This window comes from Sinocyclocheilus anshuiensis, unplaced genomic scaffold (assembly GCF_001515605.1).
Source record: "Sinocyclocheilus anshuiensis isolate Anshui unplaced genomic scaffold, SAMN03320099.WGS_v1.1 scaffold1371, whole genome shotgun sequence".
Lineage (NCBI taxonomy): Eukaryota > Metazoa > Chordata > Actinopteri > Cypriniformes > Cyprinidae > Sinocyclocheilus > Sinocyclocheilus anshuiensis.
In genome coordinates, this window is record NW_015539833.1 from 526,983 (window position 1) to 550,178 (window position 23,196).

At 36.8% G+C, this 23,196-nt stretch overlaps 1 protein-coding gene and 1 pseudogene across 1 annotated transcript in view; both read left to right on the forward strand.

Moving 5' to 3' along the window:
- Window positions 1-1,196: 1,196 nt before the first annotated feature.
- On the forward strand, window positions 1,197-18,200 carry LOC107684303 (tolloid-like protein 2; annotated as a pseudogene).
- A 3,011-nt stretch (window positions 18,201-21,211) lies between these two features.
- LOC107684269 (protein FAM13A-like) overlaps window positions 21,212-23,196 on the forward strand; it is a 47,032-nt gene continuing 45,047 nt past the window's right edge. Inside the window, exon 1 of the mRNA XM_016480499.1 lies at window positions 21,212-21,422. Within this exon, the coding sequence (XP_016335985.1) occupies window positions 21,402-21,422 (21 nt within the window). The 5' untranslated portion in view covers window positions 21,212-21,401. The remainder of the gene's footprint in view (window positions 21,423-23,196) is intronic.

A 23,196-nucleotide genomic window follows, 5' to 3' on the forward strand; every position in this document is an offset into this window, starting at 1 on the left:
AATCAAAAATAGTTCAGAGAGATAAAATCTCTCATATGGCGAGAACGTTACACTGTAATCTTTTTGATAACAGGTAATTCCTGGTATTTATGAGAGCAAAACACAGTTCTTATTACCTTCATGCCACTCGGTGCAGAACTTATTTTCTCTCCAGAATTCCAGAAGGAACCTCAAAGACACTCCTTAAAGAGTGAGTCAGATAGTGACACTGCCTTCCAAAGGCTCCTTCAGAACAAACCTCTGGTTGAGCGACTGAGCATATATGGGCCGCTTCAATGAAAGGGGCTCTTTAAAAAGACCCTCTTTCATTTGCCCCGTTCAATACCTGAGCAAACAGGCCTTGACAGTATGTGTGGCACAGCAAACTGTTCTTTTTCTTCTCTGTTGATTTTTTCCTCCCAAATACAAAGTGTTCAGTCAATTGCTGGCCCTTAGAATGTTTATTTTTAGACCCAATAGATCCAGGTATTTGTATGAACTCGGAAGCATTGTGTCCAGACATGTGGGAAAGCCTTAAAGGGATAGTTTTAGCCAAAAATTAACATTCGGTCATCATTTACTCATCTCCATGTCATTCCAAAATGACTTTTTTTTCGAGCACAAAGAGGCTATTTTGAAGAATATTTCATGCAGTGACAGTCAACTGGGTCCAAAACAACACTGGACCAAATAATTGTATGGACAAAACAACACTGAGAAATGAAATGTTTGGGTGAAATATCTCTTTTAGTCATTAAATGACTAAGCAGACACTAAGAATACTTAATACGATAAAGGTTAAGCATGGAACTAATTATTTCACCCTCATCAGTTTGACTAAACAAAGTCTGTAAAGTGTTTTACAACCACAAAACCAAGTTACTTCTTATGTAGTTAATTATTTGCGACTGTAATAACTGCTTTCACTTAACCGATCCAGACTTTAAAAGACTTCCTAGATAAAACCAGTACGATTTCCTAAATTTACAACCTGACCTGTCACATATGCAGTAAAATCTATTAAGGAGATACTTGCAGAAATTGCTTTTGTAGAGTCACACAGCAAACCCATTCGAGAGTAAAGTACAGCTCTACAAAGGTCAACGCAACGTTATAAATATTAGACCATCTGCGAGGAGAACGTTACTCAGTCAGCTTCGGCTGAAGAACCCATTTATCTGCTTCTCGCCAAAGAACACTGAGGAACATCAGAACAGATGACATCCAAGAAAGGCCTGACAACATTAGAGATGAGCTTGATCTTCCTATTTGTAGCCCTGACTGCAGTCACTATTGGAATAGTTGTGGTGTTTGTCATTGAGAGGAACAATTCAAGTCCAAAAGGTGAGTTATTGTTGCTCCAAATCCAGATATATTTCAAGATAATTAGTATTGCACACTTACTTAGCTCTGACTTCCACTCAGATATAAATGTAGATAAAGCATCTCAGTGGTACTAAATAAAACAATAGAAAATGTGTAATTATTTATGATTCTATAAGGACCTATAATGTTAAATCAATAGACTTGATCAATGCCACAAAGTCGTTTACTTGGCAAACAACTAGTCAATAATGAATCTCTGCTGCTTGACATTCATGAAAAAAAGAGTTTTAATGCTATATATTAAATCCAAATCCCAAATGACTTCCTTTTGCCTTCTGATGCTGCTGGTGTTCATTATAAACAGCAGCTATAAAACTACAACTATAAAGTTACTTTTCAATGATTGAGGTTATTGATAAAACATTAAATTACTTCTCAGCGCAAAATTACTATACATTTGGTTGAATCAGCCTCACTGGAACAACACTATTGTGAAATCTGTGTCATACAATGCAGCACTTTCCTCTTCAGAAAGCAGTGGAAAGCGGCATATACATGTAAATTACATAGTTAAGCTGCATAATACTCTCAAAAATAGCTCTTGGAAACTTCCTGTAATCACTTTCTACTTCCAGAAGTACTTTTTCAGTTTGGTGCACAATAATGAAAAATGTTCATACGAGTGAAATAACACCTAAACTTTCACTTTAAACGTACAATGCTTATGGACATAATCATTAAGCTTAAGGTTATTTTTTGCGTCTCTAATGATGAATGCGGTGCATTATATATACACACACATTTTGGTACACACACATTATCCTTTCCTTTCAAATTCAGTTACCAGACTAAAACTGCATTATGCTCCACGAGGCGGAATCCATGAAATAGCTTCACCTGCGGGGTGCTGCTGAGGAAATGTAATCAATCTGTTTACACAGGCGATGTCAAATTCTATTCCTCGCTCTGTCTCTGTCCGCAGAGGATGAGATCGATACTAGATGTGGGAGTCTGCAGGAGCTGACGGCTTCCTCAGGGGAATTACCCCAGCAGCTAAGACAATGGCATGAGCTGCAGATCGGAACATCACAGTAGAAGCCAATAAGGTACCGGATGACACTTATCTCAGCTCATTAGCCGTTAGCTGCTCAATAGGACACTGTAGGGTTTAAGTGACCTGCTTTGGTTTATGAAAGCACCTTTCACATAGGGCTCCAAATAGGGATTCAAACTCTTAAAAACAATATCATATTTTTCTTTTTTCAAGTGTTAGTACAAGGTGCTTAACTGGCAGGAAATATTATATATGCTGTCTGACTTTGCATTAGATTTTCAAGGTATGAGATACCTTATTATAAGTTTAAATTGTGCGTTTAATCCATTACAAAGTAATGTAACACCATTTGTACCTTATTTGTGGAAAGTGGCAAACAGCAAAATGAGTTCTCTTGGTTTCTTCTTCCAGGTGATCCATCTCTGGTTTGAAGACTTCTCTATACATGACTCCAACACGTGTGAGGCTGACTTTGTCACGCTCAAGGACGAACTGGGCACCATTGGTGAGTCTTGTGTTGTGGCTGGTCATCATTTTGGCAAAACCATTTCTCTTCAATGCAGAGAGTCAGGGGGAAAAAAATCACTGTAAGTTAATTACCATGAGCACAGAAGCAATCTGCCTGCATTTATTCCAGAGGGCATGAGGTAATTAACTTCTGACAGACTGACTGAATGTTACCGGTCACCATTTTTTGGCTGTTGGGCCATTGCTTATGCTGAGCATGTCCTGACAAATTTTCAGTTTGAATGAGAGGACACATATCAACACTGAGATTGCCACTCTACCAAAAGCGCTGTATTTTCCAGGATATTGTAGTCCAGCGATTATCAATTGGTGGGTCACAACCCAAAACTGGAAAATTAATTAATGCAATCAAATCAGATAATTATATAATACCTCATAGTGAGGATACCAAAATAGAAACATATGAGAAAACGTAAGAGAAAATCTTTGTTGTTGATGTCAAAGGCTGTGTTTTAATCAAAATCAGTGTTTCAAATTCAGTCACTTGATAAAAGCTGATGGCAACATGGACAGGAATTTTTCAGTTAAGATATGGTGTCATTTTTATGGTTTATGGTGTAATATTAATAAATTACAATTACACAGTGTTTGATTTTAAGAACATTTAGGTTTCACTGTATTTTACAGAGTTCTTGTCATTGTGTAATTATACATTTAAGTACTGAGTAATATTAATGATCCTGTACTTGGTTTGCATGTAATTATGCATAATTTACTGTTATTACTAGTAAGCACATACAACAAGGACACTGTAAAATAGTGTTACCAACATTTGTTTACTTTTGTTTGTTTTATAGATAGATAGATAGATAGATGGATAGATAGTATACAATACTTTAATATTGTAATTATTTTGTTCTGATTACGGTAAGGAAAATTTAGTGGGAATATATGCTTATTTTTCATAACAAAATGTATAAATAAATGTCAAAATAATCATAATGGTCCTACAATACGCTTCATATTTGTTTCTTCTTCAGGGAAGTACTGTGGCTATTCTGTGCCTAAACCAGTAGTGTCCTTAGGAAACAGCATTTTTGTGTATTTTGACAACAACGACAGGTACACAGAGAAGGGATTCAAAGCCCTGTACCATGCTGTGGCCCCTGAGACAGCGTCAGGTAAAGACAATGAGAGATACATAATGACTTACTTACATAACAGTATAATTAACACGGTGGAAGAGCATTTGAGATTTAACAAAACACATCTCCTGTGCCTTTCATATCATCATTTGGTGACTGTATTTTTACTCTGCCAGATACTGAGAGGCTGTTATATGTGTCTCGCTGCAGCTGACCTAGAAAGAGACGCAGCACGTTTGTGTGTGTGTGTGTGTGCATAACTGGGGTGCATTGGAAGGGAGGGGGGGCTGTCAGAATACTTTTTTGGTGTCTCTCTTTGCAGCTAAATCTCTCTTATTCCCTCCCATGCTTCTAGAAATAGTTGGGGCTGGTGGCGTTCTTCAAGGTGACCGTGGGGAGCTGTTGACCCCTGGCTTTCCCACACAAAACTATGAGAATGGCGAGGTGCTTCCAATGATCAATATGACCTCTACACCTGCTCTTGATTTATCACACTCTGTTATTTTCCAGTTTGTTCTCTGGAGTCTGTGTCTTTGTCTATTTCCACCTACGATCCACTTGCTCTGAACACTGTGTTCAATATCTGCTGCCTTACTCATGCATAACCTTCACCATCAAAATGAATAACATGAAGATATTTGACTCTTGCATAAGAGGAAATCTTATGCAAGATTTCAAATGACATCAAGACAAAAATGACAATAATGAAGTACTCACAGTGACATCGTGGTGGTTTTTAAAACACTAATCCAAGCATCACTATTACTATTGCTCATACTTACAGTTAGTGATCATTTGTGCTGCGGACATGAAAAATACTTCAAATCTATGTTACTTTTCCAAGTGACAGAACTTGATTTTTGATGATGAAATAAACCCAAAATGAAAAGGAAGAGTAGCCATTTGTCAATGCGAATGAATCCAATCTGAAATTCTGTTTATAAGAACCCTATAAGAACCCATCTGATGCACATTTTTGTTTACAAGTACATTACATGTATTCAAAACTTAACGTCACCACATTCAGAAAGAGAAAACCACCACGATGTCACTGTGAGTACTTCATTATTGTCATTATTGTCATTTTTGTCTTGATGTCATATCTAAAAAGAAAACTGACATTTCTGTCAGGACCACTATTGTCAAAATGATAGATACTTAGCATAAAGTTTGGTTTGGCGGTATGGTTCTGTTCTGGGCAAAAACCTCCCTGCCCATCCATGCAGCCTGTCATGAATGAGCAGGGAGAGCAGCAATAATAACACCCCTAGGGTTAACAGAACAGAACAAGGCAGATATCATTAATGTACTTAATGATATTTAAGTGTAACACTTTATTCAAGATAAAGGAGTCTGATTAGCAAGGAATATCAGAAAGCCAAGTCCTGACTGTGGCGAAAGGAGGAGCTGGGGATGGAGGAGGGTAATTTGCTCCGGAGCAAGCTGAAAAGCTGCTGAATAATACTAAATAGAGCTTATATAGGAATGGTAGGTGTCGTATTCCTATAGGTAGATGTGATCAGCTGAGAATCAGCTGATGCAAGCTTGACACACGTGACCTGCCAGAACTAACACTAACGCTTAATTTATGTCAGAAATGTTTTTTTAAAGCAAATATTATATAAATATTCAGTTTCCTCCACTGACCAGTTAGTAAGACGTAAATAAACATATGCACATTCATAGGATGTAAAACAGCTTAACGTCGTAGGATGTTAACTGTTTATTTTTTTCCTATTGATTTGATTATTACAGGTCTACACCACTCTTTTCAAATACTAAAGATATTTAGATCAATTCAGATCAAGCTCAGTTGGATCGACTGAAGTGTTTACATGAAGCCTTTTCAATACGATTGAGCCATAAATCAAATTACAAAAGTATTGTTTTGATGCATATAAATGTAGCTACTGGGGTTGTTTTTTTGTTTTGTTTTTTTTGACTGCACCAGTATGTAATCACCTAGCAACTCTCCAGAACAGGATTAGCAATCAATGCCCTTGGCTTGCACTCATCCATAACATTCTAGCATCAAGGCGGAGTGTTTTACACATGCACATTTTCTCCAAAACTTCAAAAAAATATAGTTCCATCATATCTTTCGACAAATTGTTTCTGACTCCAATAATGACTCCAATGACACTCAGATTGCACATACACCGGAAACTGTGGAGTTTGTGATGAGGAGGATTTGATGATAAGTTTTGACATGAGGGGCTTTGATTGTGGAAGTCAGATTGCTGGAAGCTTCCTCACAGCGTGGCTCCATCTGGCAAGATATTTACCCACATCAGCTAATCTACAGCCAGCCTTCCAGCCTTGACTTGACTTGAAACTAACTAAAGATGCATGAGAAAGCACAATTTCAATCACCAGCCCTGTCAGGATTGCATTTGGATCAGTCTATGCACTGAGCATGTGCAAAATCAAAATGCTAAAAATAGCAGTTTAAATGCACTGTATTCTAGTTATTCAAAGGTGAAGATTAATGATAAATGAAGTAGTATTTTCTATTTGCATGGGTCGCCTAGTGGATGATACACGTACCTGATGGGGAAAAGGTCCGTCTAACATTCACAGCGTTTAACCTTGTCCCAGAATCATGTGGTGACTTTGTGGATGTCTATGGCGATGCCTCAGATGGTGTCGCCCAACTGGGTGAGAACTGACATTTACTGAATCCAAAAGCTTAACTTTGATCCTAACCGAACATCTGTGCACTAATTTTTATCTGCCAAAAAAATATAAATCTCAATTACTGTAGGTCGTTTCTGTGGAAACAGTCTCCCAGCTCTGGTGTTGTCTAGTGGCAGTAATATGGTGGTTCGTTTCAAGTCTGATTCAAGTGAGAAGCTTCAGTGCCACCTACACCGTAGCTAGTGCCCCACCAGTTACAACCACTCCAACAACCACCACTAAGACTACGACCACTGGACCAACGATTACAACACCTGCTCCAGAAGGTAAGTACAGTCACACTGTATCAATGCAACACATACCTGATCATATTAAAGTACAAGGCTGTTGTTCACTGAACCTCCTGCAGTCTAATGACTTTCCACTGACAGGAATAAAAAAATCTCAGACTTTTGATTAAAGACTTGGATATATTGGCAAATGTGAGCACAGTTTGAGACATTGTTGAGGATCTACTGGGGTATTTTTCCCCAGGAGAAATATTTGCGAAGCTGGAGACTTAAGCATACGTCTCCATTTGCTCATAATTTAATTAAATTTTTGTCTAGGAAAAGAAGTTGAGGGATTTAAAAAGCTCTTTTGTGTGTTTTTTTCTTTTCTGTGTGAATTGGGGTGTTGGAGGAGATTTCGTGGAGAATATAATTTAGTGCAACACTTGAAAAAAATCAATTAAATCTACTTTGTTAACAAGCACATTCTGCAGTGCCATCATTGTGCATGACATGCTTTCTACCCTAAGTGAAGCCAGATGATATTTAAGCACTGCAAAGTCTGATGAATTTCTTTTGTGCAGTATTGTTCCGACAATAACGCTCACTCTCTGTTCAGACTCTGGCTGTGGGTCCCCTGGGAAGCTGTTCGGATGTAAAGGTCAGATAAACTCCAAAAACTATCCTCAGGCTTATCCTGCAAGCTTGAGGTGCTCTTGGGACATCACAGTGGATGAGGGCTTTCTTGTCAAACTGCACATCACTGATCTGGCCATCGTAGGTGAAGCAGGCCAATAAACTCACCGTCACCGACAGTCAGCAGTCACTGGGTAAGACACGACTCTGAAAAGACAAAGGTTACTATGAGATTACTACAAAATACTATTTCAGTCTTTCTACTTCAAAATTTCATTTTAAATTGAATTTTACTTGCCATTTTTGGTGAAATTTCTGAGTTGAAATGGTTTCAAAGTAAACTTTTATTCAGTGTATTTCTTTATGTTTAATAAATGGTGCTTGCAAACTTGCAAACACAAGGTCCAAGCCTCATGGCAATGAGTTTTCAAGCATATTTCTCTCAGATCTAGTCTGTAATCTGTAGTCTGCTCTAAACAATGTTATTTAAATCCAAAAATCACCTCGTTTCGCAATTGCCCGAAACTGAATGATTAAAACTGGGCTTAATATTTGAACAGACTTGTCCTATTTATATGTGACACATCCTCCAATAATTTAATTAGATGAAATGTGTCAAGCCAGCATAGCACTGTGCCAGAACAGGGCCTATCAGAGATGACCTTCGACTCTGTTTTGGGGCCCATAACTAACACTAAATGGCACCGCTGGCGCAAGAATAGCTGGCGTTCTCATCACTCTCTCTTATCCCTCGCACAAAGGGGCTGTAAAAACTGATTATCATCAGTCTCAGCGAGGCATGAGCCAGCAGGCGAGCGTACTATAAATTACGGCTCCTTATTACTGAACATCAAAACAGAGCTGTGAGCAGCAGATATGCTTATCTGCAGCAGCTTTTCAAGGACTGCACGCCAGATACTGTCAATAAGTCCCAGTGCAGGTTGAGGAAGAATGGTAGAAAAAGTGTGAGGGAAAAGACCAAGAGTTCGGGATGTTTGAACTACAAGAAAGGACAAAAAGTACAAGTGTTTTGTCTCTGCAAACGAGCTGTTTGCAGAGCAGTGAACATGTAGAAGAATAGTGCACCCCAAAAAAAGTCACCTCATGTCATTTCAAAGTCATCTGACTTACATTCTTCCATGGGACAAAAAAAGGTTAATCACTCTGGAAATTTAAAAAATGCATGAGAAAAATCGACCAGTACATTCTTTAAAAAATTCCAAGCAAGAAAAGAAAGTCGAAGGAAAAACATTGCCATAAAACCATTGAAATGCAATTTAATTGAACTTAAAGGCTTTGAAATTAATTCAATTAATAAAAACAAGTTTAGTTTTGGTCCACCAGCAATCATGAATAGTAGGGCTTATTTGTCTCGACATTTTGTTCTTACTTGCCGCTTGCAAGTGTTTGTGTTCTTCACATCACTTTCTTTATCCTGGCTGTCAAGACAAAGCAGTGTGTTAGTGTTAGTTCTGCTGACAGCCTGTGTTACCCTGAAGAGAGGAATAGTACAAACAGAGATGAATAAAAACAACTGCGCTATAGTGTTTGGAATTCACATCTTAATATTACTAATGACTTGCGATGAACATGCCATGAGTTTTAATTTTTCTCACATAATTAGATGCCATTTGACAAATGAAATAATCATTATCTTCAGATGAAATAGAGCTGATGATTTTGTACTATTAAAGAGGAATTGAGTATTTTTTTTAAATGCACAACAGCTTGTAAGCAAAGTTTCCATGGTTTATTACTAACAAATCAAATCTACATTAACAACAAGTGTGCATACCCAGGTGAAAAAGATGTAGTATTAAATGTATTAAAAATATACTTGAAATTCAAGTAGTATGTTTATAATACATTCGTATTCCCAACATGCTTATTTGAAGTGCAATAAAAGTATGAAAAAGCACAATTTAAATATATTTCTTTTTCACCTGGGTAGGCCCACCTTAACTCAAAAAGTCATGTGCTGTGCTTGTTCTATCAACAACATTGACATCCCATATATGAAAATACGAACGTTAACCCGTAGTTAATGATTGTACAAACGTCAAATCCTGAATATCCAGGATTAATAACTCGGACTCAACAACTTTAAGTATGAAAATCCCTCTAGAAGTGTTTATCTGCAGTACAGAGTCATTTGTCAGTTTCACATGACAAATGACATTCATGTTCACATTCACGAACCAATTCAAACAGTTCTGCCATAACTGACCAATTACACTGGTTGATTGAAAAAGACTGGCTCAGAATAGTGATATATTTGCGATTGTTACGAGCATTGTAGCCAAAAGAAAACACAGACATGCAACACGATGCTGAAATATTCTCCGATTTTTTTCACGTTGGTAAATAATCCCTAGTCAGACAAGGATTTAACAGTAAAATTTGACATGATTGTTTCACATATATTGATATTGTCTTGGTAAAACGGTGTCCCCAAGAGATTACATAAAAAGTCAAAATCTTGAGATACCAAGTCATTATTATGACATAAAAATATAAATTATGGGATAAAAAGTCATAATTATGACATTAAAAAGTTTATGACATTAAATGACATGTTTATGACATTAAAAGTATTGAGATAAAAAGTCATAATTATGAGATAAAAAGACAAAAGTTTGAATTATGAGATAAAAAAAGTCATAATTGTGAAAAAAAGTGAATTATGACATGACAACATTTTTCATAATTGCTTGTCTAAATGATGACTTTTTCTAATAATTTTGACTTGTGCCATAATTTAGATTTTTTAAATCTCATAATAATGATTTATGTCATAATTTGAATGTAGTATCTCATAATTTCCACTTTTTATCTCATAATTATAATTTACCAAAGCATTTTTTGATGTTGTGCAAACTCACTTCCATAATTCATGTCATAATTATGACATAAAATCAGTTATATTTAAGATATTGAAAGTATTATGAGATAAAAAGTAATAATTATGAGATAAAAAGACAAAAGGTTTAATTATGAGATAATAAAAAATAATCATAATTGTGGCAAAAAAGTAAATTACGACAGGACAAATTTGTCACTTAATTATTACTTAGTATCTCCTAATTTCCACTTTTTATCTCATAATTTACCAAAACATTTTTCTTATGTTGCGCAAAAGGACTTCCATAAAAGACCCCTTTAATGTACAGTACCAAAAATAGCCTGTTTATTTCTAAGTGCCAGGAGGGGTGAGTGTCTTGTAAAACTAAATTACAACTGTTGATGTCTTGTTGATGCAAGCAACTTTGACTGTACTGTAGGTGGCCTTGAGTACAAATGATGCAAAACTAGCAATGTCAATGTTCTGACTTTGGGCCAGGAGATGGAGAGTGGTGCAGAAACGTTCTCTTTTATCTCTTTCTCTCAGGCACACACTGTGGGTTTGTTCTTCCTCCGGTACTTATCAGTGTCAGCAACAACATGTCACTAAGTTTCCAGTCAGACGCTCGGCTAGTCGACCGCGGCTTCTCTGCCACATGGGAAGCTGTGCATCCAGAGGACCTTTCTGGTAAAACACCTTGCAAACTTATAAAGACATCTATCTACTCACACCTATACACACATTTACACACACCTTTGATGAATCCTGCTGATGCGGCTGTGAGCCAACAGCCATCAGCAACCATGTGTGTCTTGTGAGATTTTGTATGTGTGTGTCCCCTATTGATATGTTGAAGTCAAGGTAATGAGGGTAGAATAGCAATGCAGAATAACTGTAGGAAACAGTGTCTTAAATGCACAGTCAACATCACTCAATCGTCCAATTTTAACCGTATTTCAATAATATTTTAGAAATTTCATTCTAAATCTGTTGCACATCCACAAGCTGGAATAGTGCCAAATCACTCAAATAAATGTCCTGGCTGACACAGTGGCAGTTGAAAGAGCTTTACTTCACAGTAAATATACACATTCCTGGATTTATGAAAAAAATGTCCCTCTTCACCAGATGCTACACCCCTAAAAAAGGAGAGGAAACCATCTGTAGTCATGCTGATTGACGCCTGCATTAACATGCATTGCAAGCGCTCACAGATAAAGCTTGTCTCTGTGACATATTCTCCTTAGACTCACAGTAAATTCTGCCTGCAGTTTCCTTCTGCCTGTGCAGCCAACCAAAAATGAACAAAAAAGAAGGCCTTAAAGAACATTTTATACCATATTTCATTGCATTTTAATAACCTTTTCATTCTTTTTCTACAGTATAATACAAAAAATGTTAATAAGCCACAAAAATATGATGAATAAAATAAATCCTGACATTTGGCTGATCTTGTACATGATTTTAGGCCATGTATACTGTGTATATTGTATAAGAGATTTGTTCATAAGGTCAAAATATCAGTCTAGTGCACATTTATAAAACATTATTGCTTTCTATCTAAAATGCCCATAAAAAGTCATAATTATAACATAAAAGTTTGAGTTTTATGTTATAATTATGTTTACAACGCATACATTTTTTTTGTTTACAACATACTTTCTCTAATAATTTTAATTACAAATAATTTTTTTTTCAATTTTTTTTCTATGATAAAAATGCTATTCATCCAGAAAAACAGAAATATGAGGGTTTCACATTGCCTGTGATTAGTGATAGTCTGACCTTGTATTGATTTTGCAAGTAGCCCAATGACCTCTAGAAAAGACTGTAAAAAAAAAAAAAAAAAAAATAGCACCAATTTACAGTTTTTTTTAAAGTGCAGACACATTTACTACATATACTTTTTTTTACAGACAAAATTATGATGCTTTTGGAAAATTTGTCAGAAATATGCAAGGAAAAACATCTAAATAATCACATTGTAATTGGGACAAAAATATATATTATTAAAAAAAAAATACTGTATCATGGCCAGTTGGAAAAATGTCCCAATTCATCTGCGTTGGGCAAGTATGGCAAAAAGATAATTTTGGACCCTGGTGACATGTTGCTTGTCGTGGACCTGGGGCTAAAACCTGAGATGCCAAGTACCAGCTGACTTCTGCTTTAATGGCAAGACACAATTTTGTGACATTTTGCTTGGTTGGAACAATTCTACTTTTAACTGTCACATTTTTTAGCCGTTACTCAGTCTGAAGGCACCAAACCTCACTTACGATGTCCTGCAGATATCCAGGGATGTGGAGGTTTCTCACAGGAGGAGACAGGCATCATCAAGTCTCAAAACTGGCCCATGCACTATCCAGCTGACAGCATGTGTCTGTGGACCATACACGTTCCCAAGGGGAAGACCATTAAATTGACGTTCACTCATTTTGACGTGGAAGAGGCTGGCATCCTTTTCGGCCAGTGCAATGACAACGTGGTAGTCTACGACGGAACACAACCCAGAGCAAAAAAACACGGTGAGCGAGGACAAGGATGTTATTGAATGCGTTTTCAAGGGCGCCTGTTTATGAGGCCCTTTAAATCAGATAAAACTGTGACATATTTATAACCTTCATTCATTCAAACCAGACATATGTTTATAATATACTGTCCACTATATAAAATGGTATGACGTTCATGCTTTTAAGGTCTATAGAAGGCAATACATTCAAATACATTTACTTTCTCACAGGCCCCTTTTGTGGCTCCAAAATTCCTGCTGTCATCGAAAGCACAACAAATGAACTTGTGATACGTTTCTATGCTGACTTTTTCATTGAGGCGAAAGGTTTTCGTGCACACTGGACTACCGATTCCACCTTACCATGGGATGACATCAAGATAGGTATAAACAAACACATTTAATGTAATTTAACATTTAACATCAGTTTCAGCAAATTAATATAAATCAAGAGCTAAAAATCCTGTGACGTTGCACATCAAATCAGTCAATTCAATGCATTTGCATAGCACTTTTTGCAATAAACATTGTTTCTAAGCAGCTTAACAGAAAATCATGATGTTAATATTTATTATATCTTAATATCTTCATACCATATAGTCACATTTAGTAGATAAGAGCTGGTTGATTATATAGTTTACATTTTTCAATGATACAAGCAATCAAGCAGTTGATGTTTGCTATATAGTATATATCACCCTAGGTGAATATATCCATCTTTATATAAAGAGCTGGGTTATAATATAATTACATATTACGACAAAAATAAAAGATCTGTCAGTTGAGATTTGCTGTACAGCATAGTATCACTTTCCTTGAGTGTACTGTATGTATACAGATAAAGTTGGATATACAACTATGTATATTGACCTGTGCATTGATACATTTTAAATTTTGTGATGCATCATGCATTTGCAATTTGCGAAACATTATCCCCTGGTTTCACAGACAAGGCTTAAGCCTAGTCCCAGCCTAAAATGCATGTCTGGACTGTTTTTAAACTGAAAGAAACTTGCACAGACTGATTTTAAAATATGTTAGTGCCATTGTTTTGTCTCAAGATACACACAAGTAATGTTATTTTCTAAGGCACGTTTATAAAAGGTACTTAAATGTCCTAATTGAACTATGGCCTAATCCTGGCTTAGTCTAAGCCCTGTCTGTGAAACCAGGCCTATATATTGCTTTACAATCTTAAAAATTAAGTTTTCAAAAGGGTGTTTTTGCATTGATGCCTTAGAAGAACCTTTTTTGGTTCCCTAAAGAATCTTTCAGTGATCCGTGAACCATTTTTGTTCTTAGTGTGAAGAACATTTGAATGATTTATAGAACCTTCTTCCACTTTAAAGAACCTTTTGTAGAATGGAAAGATTCCATGGATGTTAAAGGTTCATCATGGAACCATAGATGCCACTAAAGAACCTTAATTTGAACCTTTTTTAAGAGTGTATGTGAGTATACTGTATGTATCAGGGTTGGAAATTAATGGGGGCTTGTGGCAAAAATGCCACAAAATGAACAAAAATGCCCCACAAATTTAAGATAAAGGGGCAAAAATTGCCCCAGCACAATTAAACAATCTATTACTGCTGTCGCGTTTAAAAAGAAATGTGAAAATGAATGAAAAGTGTTTATTCGCGGAATTACATTTTGATTCGCTCACACTGCATCAGATTACTTGTTACGTTTTTCACTGATTGAATTCGTTGCGCTTTTGAATTCCCTCATCATAAACAACACGGATACGATGTAAAAAAAAAAAAAAAAGATAAATTTTGTAGCTTCAGTGATTATAACAGGAGTTTTTGAATAACTTGTGTGGACACAAAACACAAAATAGTTTTTATATGTATTCTATTAATCAACATTAATAACCATTATTAAAATACCAAGAGCAATAATATTGCAGCCATTGTCTTAATATTGTAGCCATATTAACTCGTTTTTAAACGTATCATTTAGATACAATTTTAAAAAGTAAATTGTTGCTGGCAACAGTTTAAAGTATTTTGATTTATTGAAGTAAATTGTTAAATTCAAGTATTTGACATTAAAGACAACACAGATATAATTATTAAGGTGGTGATAAAAATTGTCCTCACGAATGTAAAAAATTGTCCCTTAATGGAAAATTTCATTTCTGACCCTGGTATGTATGCAGGTAACATAGGATTTACTATATATCCCACTACATATGGAGCTGTGCAATAATAGGTTTACAACATGTGTGTTGTATTGTCACATAGTTGTTGAACATATCACATGTTCTACCTGGCATAGCAAGAAATCACCCCGAAAAAGCTTAGCACTCACTAAAACAGCATAGCAATACTCAAAACAACCCAGAACACCCTAGCAACAACCTGAAAACCACCTACAATGGTTGCTAGGCATCATGGTCATAATTTTGCAGGCACCGCTCACATTTTCCAGTGCAGTACCAAAATATCCTTTAAAAACGAGTCTATTTTTTTTCTGGGTAATTCAGAGCGAGGGTAATTGACAGCTGAAATCATTCAGCATGTCAGAAATCGCCACAGATAAAAGCCTTCACCTGAATGCTGAGCCCTCTTCTTTCACAGACTGGCCTGAGAGCTGCAGGAAGCCCACGATCCCTCCAGATGTCAACACTCGCATAGTGAACGGAGAACCTGCCAAAGCTCACTCATGGCCGTGGCAAGTATCCATGCAGGTACAGTTAAGCCTTCATCTAATCTCACACCTTTCCCCGAAGAGATTTCTGCGATCTCATATTACAGGAAAGTTAATGTTTGTCATTTTATCTGATTAAAGATAAAATTATGTTTATCCAAAGCTAATGATATGTGAAATGAACAATGATATTACCGGGGTCAGTGTGCTTGAGGTCAGTTATTAGTTTGCTTGTTGCTATTATCATTATGATTATTATCTGTGTTTGCTAAGGGAAGCATCAATATTAATATAGCTCTTACTGAGGACAAGGGATTTGAACAAATCTCTAACCCCAAGTATTAAACTGAGTATGTATAATGCATAACTCATGCTGAATCCGTGTATCATTCGATCATTCGTTTTTTGATTTAATATTGAAAGTAGAAAAATGAGAAAACGGCTCCTTCTCATTTTTCTACTTTCAATATTAAATCAAAAAACGAATGATCGAATGATACACGGATTATGCTGTATCAAAAAAATTTAAAAATATAATTTTTATTCTCATGCATTTTTTATTAAAAAAATAATGCATTTTAATTGAAGGTTTGGCGTGATTTTGAGCCTTCACCTAAATTCGGTCATACATGTGGAGGAACTCTCATCTATAAAAACTGGGTCTTGACAGCTGCTCACTGCTTCATCAGGTCAATATATAATATACACACACACACACACACACACACACACACACACATATATATATATATACCTTTTTAGCTGATGATTTGTCTCTGGGTCTTGATCATCCTGTCAGGGTTTTTGTGGTAGTAACTAGCCTGATGTACGTGTTTTTGTGTGTGTGTGTGTGTGTGTGTGTGTGTGTGTGTGTGTGTGTGTGTGTGTGAACTTTTATCAGGTATGCCTATGAGCTGCATCGCTGGAAGATGTGTCTGGGGAAACACAACCTGACCTTCTCTGAGTCGACTGAACAGTGCTTTAACATGCTTGGCATCTATCATAATGAGGGCTTCCAGTACCCAACTGTGCCATCTGTGGAGTTCAACATCGCCCTGGTGCGACTGGATGGAGAGGTGACGCCCAACGACTACATTGATTTCGCCTGCCTGCCTTCATTTGAGGAGGTTCTGCCCGGAGGGAAAAAATGCTATGCCACCGGTTGGGGAGATGAAACAGGTTAGGTTACGGTTCTGTGTTGTCCAGCCACTGAATAATACTGATAGACCTGATAAAGTTTTGTGGTGGTTTTGCAAAACTGCTGTAAGTATGCTGTACATATCTATTTAGATGAAAGAATCTGAGAGAACTTGTTAGCCAATCAAAAAACATAGAGGTGCTTTCTGTCATGTAATTTTTGGGGAGGACTTCCTCTTTATGGGTAGTTGATGTCAGGAGGTCAAAGGCTGGTATTTCCAGAAGCTAGATTGTATCAGCTCAGCAGTTGATAGATGTCATAAATACACAAAAAAAAGGTCATTAAAAGTAGCTGTCTATTATAAAGTCTTAATAATAAATAATTTTTAAAAATGTTTTTAGAGGATAATAATAATAAAAAGAATAATAGTTATATAATTGTTAGTTAAATACACCTAAAAGTATAAAAATTGTTTTTGTTTGAAATAAATCTGAAATCAAGCGTATTTTGGATTATTTATATACTATTATACAATTTATTAGTATTTTGATTAGTCCCGATAGTCCCAAAAGACTCTGGAGCGATTGCGCCCTCTGCTGTGCAGTTATGATAATACAATCATTCTAGGTTAGATTAGAATCCGTATTTACCTTTCAGCAATCTTTACCTCTGAGAGACAATAAGCAAAATAACTGCTAATACATGAATTCATCTTGCCCACAGGTAACTCCACTGCTCCCAAAGTCGCTGATGCATTGGACCAGGTGGCCCTGCCTGTAGTGCCGTATGATACCTGTAAACGAACGGACTATTGGTGGTTCCAGGTCAAGACCTCCATGATCTGCTGTGGCTACACTTTACCTGATGAGCTCAAGTCTGTATGCCAGGTATGGAGCGATTCTGAGATAAAGTACAGTAAACAGTAAAGTCTTACTCCATGTCTAAATACATCCCAATTAACTCTTTCCCCACCAGGTTAGGGTTAGTATCGGATTCAGAATGATGATCAAAACATAGATGGAGTAGATCACTTCCATCAACACCCCCAAAGCTTGCACAGTCCTATGCCACTTCCTGGGTTGACCGAATTTCATTCGGTAACGTTAAGCAGTTTTGGTTGGTATGTTGTTTAATGTTTGATGATCGCATTATTTTACATATGCATCTGCTTACACATGCGATCGCTTGTTTTTGCCTCTTCTTCGACATGTTTTGATCCAGGGATTCAATACTCTTTCAGAAGATGTGTAATACCGTCTCCCACCATGTAACAGTGAAAACAAGGAAAGAAGGAAAATTCCGTCAATGGCGAGGAAAGAGTTAAAACAAAGCAAACAACAAACCAACCAACAACAATCTACTGTACAAAAATTTTTGTTGCTCATAGCATTCATTTAATGTAATAGGGTGACTCAGGTGGACCCCTGGTATGAGATCTAGTCATGGCTGGAGACACAAAGACTGTCAGTTTCTCCTCCAATGACAAAATTGTGGACACAGGGTTCAGTGCCAATTGGAAAGCAGTGGATCCTGCTGACATAGAGGTTGAGTCGAAAAAACACAAAATTTCTTCACCCTCTAAATGAATATTGTTGCCTTTAGATATATTTTAAGTATTTGGGTTATAGTCAGTGGTGCTGGTTAAGGCAAGAAATGCAGCTGCTATTTATCAAACTTTCGTTTCATTTGAACAACCCCTAACACCAGATCACTATATAGCAACACCAGATAAACCTACTAGAAAACCCTATTAAATGCATAGCAGCTAACTAACAACTTGGAACACTCAAAACACCATAGCAACATGCTGGCAACCGTCTTGAACACCCTAACTACTCAGAACACCATAGCAACTGCATAGCAACACCCTTCAAAACATCTTAGAACACCATATCAACCGCAAAGCATTGAGGTAACCACCAATCAAAATGCCACAGCAACAATGTAGCTGTAAACTTCTTAGAACTCCCTATCTATCAACCACTCAAAACACCATATCAACTAAATAGCAATAAGCTAACAAACGGTCAGAACACTATAGCAACCCATAGTAAGACCCTTGAAACTTCAAAACACCACTCAGAACACTGCAGCAAACACAAAACAATGAGCTAACAATCACACAGAGCACTGTAACAACTGCATAGCAACACCCTGGAAACCTGTAAGAACACCATATCAACTGCATAACAATGAACTAACAACTGCTCAGAACACTATAGCAAATGCATATTAACACCCTGGAACAATCACTCAGAACACTGTAGCAACCGCATAGCAACACGCTGGCAAAATCTTAATACTCCCTATCTGTCAACCAATCAGAACACTGCAGCAACCGCATAGCAATGATCTAACAACCAGTCAGAACACCATAGCAACTGGATAGCAACATGCTGGCAACCTTCTAGATGAGTGGTTTTTATAAAGTCAACCATTTAGAACACCATAGCAACCACATAGCAACACACTGGGAACCTCCTAAAACAACCTTTCAACTACTAAGAATGCCATAGCAACTACATAGCAACACCCTCGAAACTTCATAGAACACCATATTAACTGCATATCAATGAGCAAACAACCACTCAGAACACCATAGCAACCGCATACCAACACCATCAAAACTTCTTAGAACGCCATATCAACTGCATAGCAATGAGCTAACAACCACCCAGAACACTGTAGCAGCTGCATAGCAACACACTGACAAACTCTTTAAGACACCCTATGTGTCAATGTCAATGCTAGCAACTGTAACACCCTTGAAATTTCATATAACACCATATAAACCATATAGCAATGAGCTAATAACCACTCAGCACACCACAGCAACACACTATCTATCAAACAATATTGGCCAAAGTGGTTACCATAACACCTGAGATCAGCCGGGTTTTCCTACCCGAACCCTTGTCCGTCATGCCTGCTGGAGATGTGTTACATAACAGGATGAGCGGTGAGAGAGGTCAGAGGAACAAAGACTTGTTCATCTGAGTTGACTGATTTAGTAAGCATTTGTTGTCATTTGTTCCAGTTGCTATTCAATGATTAGTGAGTATCAGAGGATATTAATGGTGCATTTATTGCAAAGGTGATTTAGATGAGAATGTAAGGCCATACTGTGCCCTTAAAGAAAACCCTTCTGAAATTTCAGGCAGTACTTGGACAACTTGACGGTTGAGCACATGCATGAAAACAATGAAGAATCGAACTATTGTATGACCCAGCTATTTGAAATGCCCTTCAAATGCTTATCTGACTGGAAATGTCATTTAAATTCTGATATCGCACTTACTTCCTTCTAGTGCCTCCTGCTCCTTGTTTCACACTCTAAACAATCTCTTCTTTCAGCCCCTCAGTGTTCATTAGGCTGACTCTGGTGGTCTGCTTGGGTGTAAGATGTCAGGAAGTGAAGCATCATGGGCGGTTCATGGTGTAGTGAGTTTTGGTCCCATGAGATGAGAAGTCCACTTGTTTCACCCGTATATCTGGTTTCAGTGAGTGGACAGAAGACAACACCAAGTAAGAAATTATAATAGGAGAGAAAAATGACAAAAAATAACTTTAGAGTAAACAAATGCACCCATAGTCAAGGTTATTGTTTATATATTTGAATATACTATAGTGGATGCCATGTAAAGTAACTGCTAAATCTAATTAATTTATGAAATATATTTTATGGACATAACTTGTTGTTAGGATTTCAGAATCCTCTGTAATAATGAAATCCAGGCCACATTTTAAAGTTGTGAGAATAATATGAGGAAAATTTGTACTTCTTGATTTTTGAATAAACCGTGAATGTGGTGAAAATTAAATCTTGGCAAGATCAGCCAGTTGGACTGAATTTGTTTTAAAATATTTGAATCTAAAGGCATATGCCTAAGTTATTGAAATTATCATTTCATATTAATGAATATGAATTTATTTACAAAACCTCTGAAATAAAAACGTCTGAAATAGATGAGAATTAGACTGGTTAGTGAAAGCACCTCATGAAGTTGCTTAAGAGAATAAACAAGGTTCTAAACTGGATTCCAGAATGTGGAATCCTTTGATATATTTATTAATGCAAGTTTCAATTTGTTAAACATTTTTTGGCCACTGCAAAAGCCCTACACGTCCATTAGTAAAGCTTTTGAGAACTAGCACTCTTTGTATTTGTTGTGCACAAAGACTTTGTTTTAAATTCAGAACAAAAGCTTGTGCATACAAATTTACATGCAGTTTAAGTTGGTCTTTGTTCTCACTTAAGTTGGAAAGGAGATTCTGCAATATCAAAGCATAAAAACATGCAAAGAAAAACAGAAAAGTTTAATTTTCTACATCATCAAGTTGATTCTTTAAAATGTATGAAGACAAACAAAGACCCCTTACAGCAATCCTGAAAAGTTGTGAATTGGTAATTGATGCAGCTTCCTCTCATTTGCCCCATGTGGAGAGACTTTCAAAGGTTTGGGCCAGCTGGTCATGTGACTCACAACACCAGCCAATTGGAGTGCAGGGGTCAGATTTCATTTGGTGAGGAGTCACTAAGCTCCAGAGCTTTAGGAAAGGGAGGCTGACTCCTCTGCTTAGCCTCTTAAGTTTTCGGACACGTTTAGCCTATCCAAAGATGGACTAAACTACTCATTATGATCCGGCGACTTTCTTATGGGATGTTAAGGAGGCCACTGTAAGAAAGGAGAAGGAATTTGGGGAATTCATCACTCTACAGGCTCTTCCTGGAAGAAGAGGGAGATGGGGGCTGGAGCAATCTGTGTAAGTACAAAAAAATCACTCTGGTCAACTCCTTATAAGGCAGGGGAACTCAGCTAGCGAGTTTCTGCATGCATCAATGTGCAATGTGCTGGCTGTGATCCTGGACTTAAAACTGGGTAAAAGCCGCTAGACTGAGGTCATTTCTTCCCATCTGTTTACAATGTCTCTTGTAGGCCACCTGGAACTGACACTCTCGTGTCAACCTCACTTAATGATACTTTGTAAATAAATTAACATTGCTTTGGTGCAGTACACTGAATGTGTATCTTTAGGGGTAAAACAGCTTTTTATTAGAACAGTAACCTCAAATGAACAACTTTGTACCTTATTTACCCCTAAAGGTATCCTAGTAGTATCTTAAGTGTACATATTACTCTAGGGTACTTATATGTACCTTTTAGGGGTAAATAAGGTACAAAGTTGTCCCTAATTAGAACTACCCCAATTACAAGCTGTTCTGCCCCTAAAGGTACAATTTTTGCACATTTTTCAGACAATGTTAGTGTTGTAAACTATGTGCTTGTTTCTATCTTATAATAGCAGAAAGGATCTGCAGCTGTTGCTAGAATGCACTGGTACAACCAGTTGCTGTCAGGAGTCACACACAGCATGTCTGCACGCAAGCGTGAGATATGAATGAACATGCCGAGACTCGTTTCTCACCGAACAGAGACGGAGTTTGTGAAATTGAACCCTGCACTTTTAACAGAACAAAGATCTACATTAAAAATCCCAACATTTGCTGCAAAATTAACAATTTTGGGGTTGTTAGTTTTTTTTTTAATGTTTCAAGGTATCTAATGCTCATCAAGGCTGCATTTATTTGATCAAAAAACAGTAAAAACACTAATATTGTGAAATATTGTTTAAATTTTAAATAACATTTTTCTATTTGAATCTATTATAAAATGTAATTTATTCCTTTGATGCGAAGCTGAATTTTCAGCATCATTACTCCAGTCTTCAGTGTCACGTGATCCTTCAGAAATCATTCTAATATGCTGATTTGCTGCTCAAGAAACATTTCTTATTAATATCAATGTTGATACATTTTTTCAGGGTTCTTTGATGAATAGAAAATTCAAAAGAACAGCATTTATTTAAAATTTGTAACATTATAAATGTCTTTACTGTCACTTTTGGTCAATCATCCTTGCTGGATAAATGTATTAATTCCCCCCCAAAAATTACTTACCCCAATCTTCTGAACAGTGGGTATTTTAGTTTAGTTTTTGAGCTAGTCTAAACTCTTCAGTTAGAAATAATAAAGGATCTCATGTGATATGAGAGTTCACTGAGGTGTATTTTTCAGACTATGGGGGAGGGTTTGAAGATCCATTGACTTCCCAAAAGAAGGTCATTAAGCAATTAGGACTTTGTCTGAACCTGTAATGGAAACTTGCAGTGCAAACTTTATTACTCTCGTTGACTGTGAATAGCATGACTGTATGTTAACGTGTGGCTCTTCAGAAGTGTTGTGAGGACTTGTGCGTGGGGTTGGGGTGATTTCATGGACATCTGTTCCTGTTGGTCTCTCATGAGTAGCTCAGACAGGCTTATGTTCTTAATGTCATCTTAAGGAACAAAATACTAGAGAACGCAAGCATAATTAGCTGTTATTATTATTACTAGTAGACAGGAAGAAATTACAATTTAAAATATGCAAATTGCCTCTGATTAATCTCAAATTATGCTGTCATGCCTGCTTTCAAAAGATAAACGCACTTACACTGTATGGTACTCCTATGGTATTTGAGCTGATTATGTATTTGAG